A 6,925-nucleotide genomic window follows, 5' to 3' on the forward strand; every position below is an offset into this window, starting at 1 on the left:
TCATTTTGGTAAATTGGTTTTTTTCTGACATAATTTCTATTTTTGCAGAACTGTGTTTGATGATCCAGAAGATGCTGTTTTTGTAAGGTCCTTGAAGAGATCAGTGATGACTATTACCTCTCTGAACTGGGATACAGTTCCAACACGAGAGGAAAAGTACCTCAATGAGAAAGGCACCAAACCTGCTCAAATGCTCAAAGTGACACTGAGATGACCCTTGGTATTTCTAGAAATCCTAGTGATTTTCAGTTGTGTATTAAAATTCCCTGTGGCTTAGCATATTATATATTTATCACGATCTTATTCGAAACATTTAAATGGAACAGAAACACCAATAATGGAAAATAATTTTACATTTTAGGCTTTTTAATGTAAAGCTGTTGTTGAAGTAAAACATATATATAGAAATGTACACAAATCATGGAGTGTTCAGCTCAACAAATTTTCGAAAAATGAACATGCTCATGTAATTGGCATCCTAGATCAAGAAATAGAACATTACCAGGACTGCAAAAGCCTCTTTGTTCCTGTTACCAGTCACTACCCACCCTTCCAAAGTAATCATTTTCCTGATTTCTAGACCATAAATTCATTGTGTCTGATTTTTAAAGGCATGTAAATGAATTCATAGGAGATGAATATTTTGTGTCTAGCTTCTTTCACTCGACATTTTAAATTCGTCCATGTTGTCGCTAGTAGCAAGAATTCTATCATTCTCACTGCTATATAGTATTCCATTGTATGACTATAACACAATTTATTTATCCAATATACTGTTTTTTATTCTCATCTCTGGGGACATTTGCCAGTTCTGGGTGTGGGCTAATGATCTCAGTTTGGCCTAGTCAGAAACCCACTTCCAGGGAAAGGAGAAACACAAAAAGCTTTTATTAATAACATTTCATATTTAATGACCTAATGGCAGTTGCTGGTGCTGAGTGACAAAATTGGACATTTAGGGTAACTCAAACTCCTTACTGGTTTTTCCCAATTAAGAAGATCGATAAAAACTTATAAATGGTAGAGTGACATTTCACCCTATCTGATGGTGCTTAGGAAGCACAGACACACCGCATAAGTGTACTGGAATCAAAATAGGCAAGTGAAAACCTAGAAGAAACAGTGAATTAACACCAAGAACCTACAGCCTTCATTCACATGTGGGCATTTATGATTCTGTGTACAACCAGAGTCTAAAAATTCAAGTATGGTTCCTGGCAGAAGATTGCAGCTAGAGTGAAGAAAAAGCAAAGATTTGGGCATCCATGTGGGTGAGTGGCTGATATCGAGGCAAAAGTGGTTGTATGTGGTTTCCAAGATCAGGTGACAGAAGGAATCGAGACATACTCTTGCTCAGATTTGAGCCATAATCCTGAAAAACACAATTCTGAAAGTGTAACTCTGGAAAAAATAATTTTAAAAGCTCTTTAAAAGACATTTATTTACATTTTTAAAGGAGATTTATTTGAGAAACATAAAAACATGACAGAACACTTCATAGGCTACTTTACACAAAAAATAGGTAAAAATAACATACGTATTTTTGCAAGCACACACACTCAGATATACTAATGATAGTCAGATGAGTGTAACAGTTATGAGCAAACAAAGCATAAAGAAGTAGATCAAAAAGCAAAATGTACAAATGCCTATCACTATGGTTGGTAATTGTGTGCACCCAGTTTTATAACTGTGGTCATTTGAAATACTGTGATAGACAACCTAAGTCTTTTTGATGAAATTGTTTAAAAACCACAATGGGTCACCACTGCATATGCAGTTTCCCAAAGAACCAAGACCTTAAGAAATTTTATCTTTTACAAATACAGATGTACACAAAGGGTATCTCTTCATTATTGAGGAGCTTCAACATTTTTACATACACACGCATTTATGCGCAATGTTGTGGTAATGCACTTTCATGAAGTCAAATTTGAAAAAAATACATAAAACGAATTAGAACTCTGAAAGTCTTTACACAATGTATACCTCCAGTATTATCAACTTACAGCAAATTGTAAAAAAGTAATGCTGTAAATTTAAAATAATGAAAAAAAGCAAAAAAAAAAAAAGAAAATCTGACATATGAAAAAGTATATTAGAGGCATAGATTATGGGCAATTGCACAGAGGTAGTCTCTAAGAGCTGGCCAACTTTCACAATCATTAATTATATTTTGAAGCATTGCATCTTGATAAATTACTGCTTTTTTCCCCAAGACATGGCTCTCTTTGGAGAATACATTCACATTTATTTTCTAGGTGATGCTGCTCTTTCAAAATTTCTTTTATGATTCAATATACACCAACATTAGCATTCCCTATTACATGTTCTCATCTTCTGTGACATGCTGCTGTGTTGTTTTGAGCACTCAGAAATTCATTCCTCATGCACTTATAGAACACAAATTTGGTAGCAGCAATACTGCCGATGGAACAGCAAGTGTTTTGCATAGGTGTTTTCTTATCCTATCGTGCATATATTTTCAAACCAGTCAGTAACTTTGCTGGCTTCTCCAGGCAAATGCAATTTTCAATTCAATAAAAGCTACTGGAATTTCACAGCTGGAAGGAATGCCAATGCTTTTAAACTGAAGTTTTTGTCATTGCTGTATTTTTATTGCATAGCCAATCCACTCATCTGATTTTTTTTTCCCAAAAGCATTGGGGTCAATGGAAAATTCCAAGTTTATTGGTGATACCTTGAAATCCACCTTTAGAAGCCTTGATTGCACCTAATTCTAAATCTGTCATTATGGTTTGGGGATTCAGTTGAAATCCATTTTCTTCTGCAAAGTCCACCAAATTTTGAAATAGGCATTTATAAGGTGCTTCACTTTTTCAAATCATTAATACATAAATGAGCAGATAAGTTCTAGAATTTTTGGATCCAACAGGGGCATGAATTGTATATAGTTGACAAAAAACTGTGGGGACGATTTTGAAAGTGACATCCAGTAGCCAAGGTGAGGCATGTGCTAGTTTTTCTATGCCAGATTTAGTGGTAGGCATACAAAGTCTATCTTCTTCAACAGTCAACTCTCTAACCAAAAACAGTTCACCATTTAATGTGTTTTGTAAACACAGGAGGAACCTCTATGTCAGCAAGTGTCTTTGGTTCAGACTGTTGCTGAGCTTGTTAAATTCTTTTTATTTTCTGATGAAGGGCGATTTTTTGTAGGCAAGCCTGGTGGTATGCATGCATGTAGGGGCAGAGGTAGGATAATTGAATAATTTGGCAGGGAGATTTCTTGTATTTTCTGCCTGCATTTTTACTTCTTCTATGATCTTTGAGATATTGAACCACTGAGGGGAAGATCTTTCCCATCTAGTCCTCTCAGACTCGCTTACTAATCTCCTCTGGAAACTCCCTCGCAGACATACCTAAAATAATGCTTTACCAGGTTTCCAGGTATTCCTTAATCCAGTTAAATTGACACCTAAAATTAAGTCCACAAGTCCACCCCTTGTCAACTTGGCATCTGCACACATCTTCTTAAACCATGTTTAATTTCCAAATATAGACAATAACAAGGTAATAGTTCCACCTAACATGATACAGCTGACATGATGCAAGTATCCTGTGTACAACCACAAACGCACTAATTGTGATTTTCAGGATTTTAGATGTCAGAGATTCTAGACTTTAGGGATTTTGATCTTTGTGGATGTCAACATTTGGGATTGTGTCTTCTGGGATTATTTTTGGCACCACTTTTGTTCCCTCTCCCAGATCACTTATTTTGGGGGAATCCAGGCTGCCATGTCAATAACGACACTCGGTCCTCTGGAGAGATCTATATTTTGAGGAATGAGGGCTCTTTCCAAAAAAAGCCAGTGAGGAACAAGGCCTTCTGCTAACAGCCATGCAAGCAGATACTCCAGACCCACTTAAACCTTCAGATGACCACAGCCCTGGCTGAGTGCTTCACTCAAGCCAGTGAAACCCCAAACCAGAACCATTCAGTTAAGCTGCTTCTGGATTTCTGGCCTACAGAAGCTATATGAGATCATACTTACTGATGTTTCAAGCTGATAAATTTGGGGATAATTTGTTATACAACAGTAGATAACTAACGCAATAACCCAGCATAATCCATGGTTCTTTGCGGAGTTTCCAGCAAGCTATAGGAGAAGAGTCACAGTGCAATTTCCAAGGGTTCTTGAGCAAGGCCACACCATCAGCAGCGGAGAACTAATCACTGTTTAAATAGCAGTTCTAGGCATACTACTGCATCAGTCTTAGTACTGAGAGCCTGACTATTGATGAGGTAGCTGTTTGATCAAAGCTACTCATCATGAGCTGAGTACTGTCAGGCCCACCAAGCAATAACATCGAGTGGCAACTATCCATTTCATGATGGAAATAGTATATTTAGGATCGGGTTTAAGGTGACCCATAGTTGCATAAAGTACTCTTAATTTATAATTAGATTGCAGTAAGCTAAAGATGGGATATTGGAATCTCTAGGTTAACCACTAAAAGAATAAGAATATGTAGTCTTTGTTTGATATTTTGTTTTTTCACAATCTCTGAAAAGAATGAAAAATTTACTCCAATTGAAAAATGTCTGACAAATTTTACTTAATCTTATTTTCAGAGAACTAATGGAAATATATCTTACCTGCATGAAGAACAAGATTTGCTTTAAAGTGCCTTCTTCAATATCAGATTTTTTTAATTTAATAATGAAGGGTTAATGAGTGGCTGTGATTGAAAAACCTTATATGAAATATCATTTTGTGAGAAACACAAAATAGAAGACATGATCCTTAAGCTACCTAAAACTTTACCAAATGGAACACATTATTATTGAGAAGGCATTTTTAATTAAGTTCTTTGCTTTAAACAACAGGGACCCATTAAAACTGGCTCAAGTGAAAGCATATTTATTTCAGGATCCACTGGGAGGTCTCATGACAAGGAAACAGAAAATACTGATATATAGATCTATGGAGGGTTGTGGCTAAAAACTGGGGCTCCGGGCTGGGCGCGGTGGCTCACACCTGTAATCCTAGCACTCTGGGAGGCCGAGGCGGGCAGATTGTTTGAGCTCAGGAGTTCGAAACCAGCCTGAGCAAGAGCGAGACCCCGTCTCTACTAAAAAATTAGAAAGAAATTAATTGGACAGCTAAAAATATATAGAAAAAAAATTAGCCGGGCATGGTGGTGCGTACCTGTAGTCCCAGCTACTCGGGAGGCTGAGGCAGGAGGATCGCTTGAGCCCAGGAGTTTGAGGTTGCTGTGAGCTAGGATGATGCCACGGCACTCTAGCCCAGGCAACACAGTTGAGACTCTGTCTCAAAAAAAAAAAAAAAAACTGGGGCTCCAGAATTAGACAGATCTGGCTTAGCTTTTCCACTTACTAGTTATATTACCTGGAAAAGTTACTTAACCTCTCCAGGCTTTAAATTCCTCTTATTTAAAACAATAATAGTAATTACCTCATAGAGTCTCAAGGATTAAGTTGGACAATGTATGTAAAGTACTAGATAGAGTGGCTTTCTTAATGTGAGTACTGAATATATACATCAGCTATTACTGTTATTCTTTTATTTAGTTATTTATTTTTTATTCGGTCTCCACAGAGACTGTCAAAAATTGCCAATGCCGACTACATTTCAAATTGTCATGGCAGGGTATTGGGAAAAGTTTTCAATAGCAATAATTGCGCCTTGGATAAGCCTCATTGGCTACGATACTGCCACTGCGCAAAGCTACTGTTATTCTTATACCAAGGGCAGCTATGCCCCTTAGGAACTTGGTGATACGGACTGAATGTTCGTGTCCCCTCAAAATTCACATGCTGAAATCTAATCCCAAAGTGATGGCATTTAGAGGTGGAGCCTTTGGGAAGTAATTAGGTCATGAGGATAGAGCCCTCATGAATGGGATTAGCCCCCTTAAGAGGCCAGAGAGCCAGCTCTCCCTCCTTCCAAGTGAGGACACAGCACTATGGCCCTCTGTAAACCAGGAAGAGGGTGCTCACCAAGAACTCAATCCTTCTGGTGCCCTAATCTTGATTTCCAGTTTCTAGAACTATGACAATAAAATATTTGTTGTTTAAACCATCCTGTCTATGATAATTTGTTATAGCATCCCGAACTAAGATACCTGACATATTAGTTAGGGTTCTTCAGAAAAACAGAATCAATAGGACATATGCATGTATATAGAGAGATTTATTTTAAGGAATCGGTTGTGGGGTCTGGGAAGTTCAAAGTTTGTAAGGGCAAGTTGGCAGCCTGGAAATTCAGGTATGAGTTGATGTTGCTATCTTGAGTTCGCTGGCAGGGTTTTGTTGGGACTTCCTCCCCGCCCCAACAAAGGTATAGAAGTAATTTAATGATAAAATAATAGACTCTTTAACAAACACTGCTGGAACAACTGGGTATTAGTATGGAAAAAATGAAATTTTATCATTACTCATACCATATTCAAAAATTACTCAAATTGGATCACAGACCTCTTCATAAAGCCCAAAACAATAAAACTTCCAAAATAAAGCATAGGAGGAAATCTTTGTAAATGTGCAATACATAAACATTTTTTTAAAGGACATAAAAGAGCATGAAAAAGAAAAACTGGTAAATTGAACTTTATCAAAATTAGAAACTTTTGCTCTTATAAAGTCAAGATTTTTAAACATGAGAAAGCCACAGACTGGGAGAAAATACTTGAAATACACATACATTTGACAAGGAACTAGTGTTCTGAATATATAAAACACCTTCCTTTACCACTCCATAGTAAGAAGATAACTCAATTGAAAAAAATAATAAAATAATACGACAAAATAGGATTATAGTCTATGTTAATTCTAAACTTTTTTTTTTTTTTGAGACAGAGTCTGGCTCTGTTTTCCAGACTAGAGTGCTGTGGCATCAGCCTAGCTCACAGCAACCTCCAACTCCTGGGCTCAAGC

General features: G+C 37.0%; 1 protein-coding gene across 1 annotated transcript in view; it reads left to right on the forward strand.

Moving 5' to 3' along the window:
• The window catches only part of LRRC72 (leucine rich repeat containing 72), a 47,338-nt gene extending 47,095 nt beyond the window's left edge, over positions 1–243 (forward strand). Inside the window, exon 10 of the mRNA XM_012659392.1 lies at positions 49–243. Coding sequence (XP_012514846.1) covers positions 49–214 — 166 coding nt within the window. The 3' untranslated portion in view covers positions 215–243. The remainder of the gene's footprint in view (positions 1–48) is intronic.
• Positions 244–6,925: the final 6,682 nt, after the last annotated feature.

The sequence above is a fragment of the Propithecus coquereli genome, unplaced genomic scaffold (genome assembly GCF_000956105.1).
Source record: "Propithecus coquereli isolate 6110/MARCELLA unplaced genomic scaffold, Pcoq_1.0 Scaffold61, whole genome shotgun sequence".
NCBI lineage: Eukaryota > Metazoa > Chordata > Mammalia > Primates > Indriidae > Propithecus > Propithecus coquereli.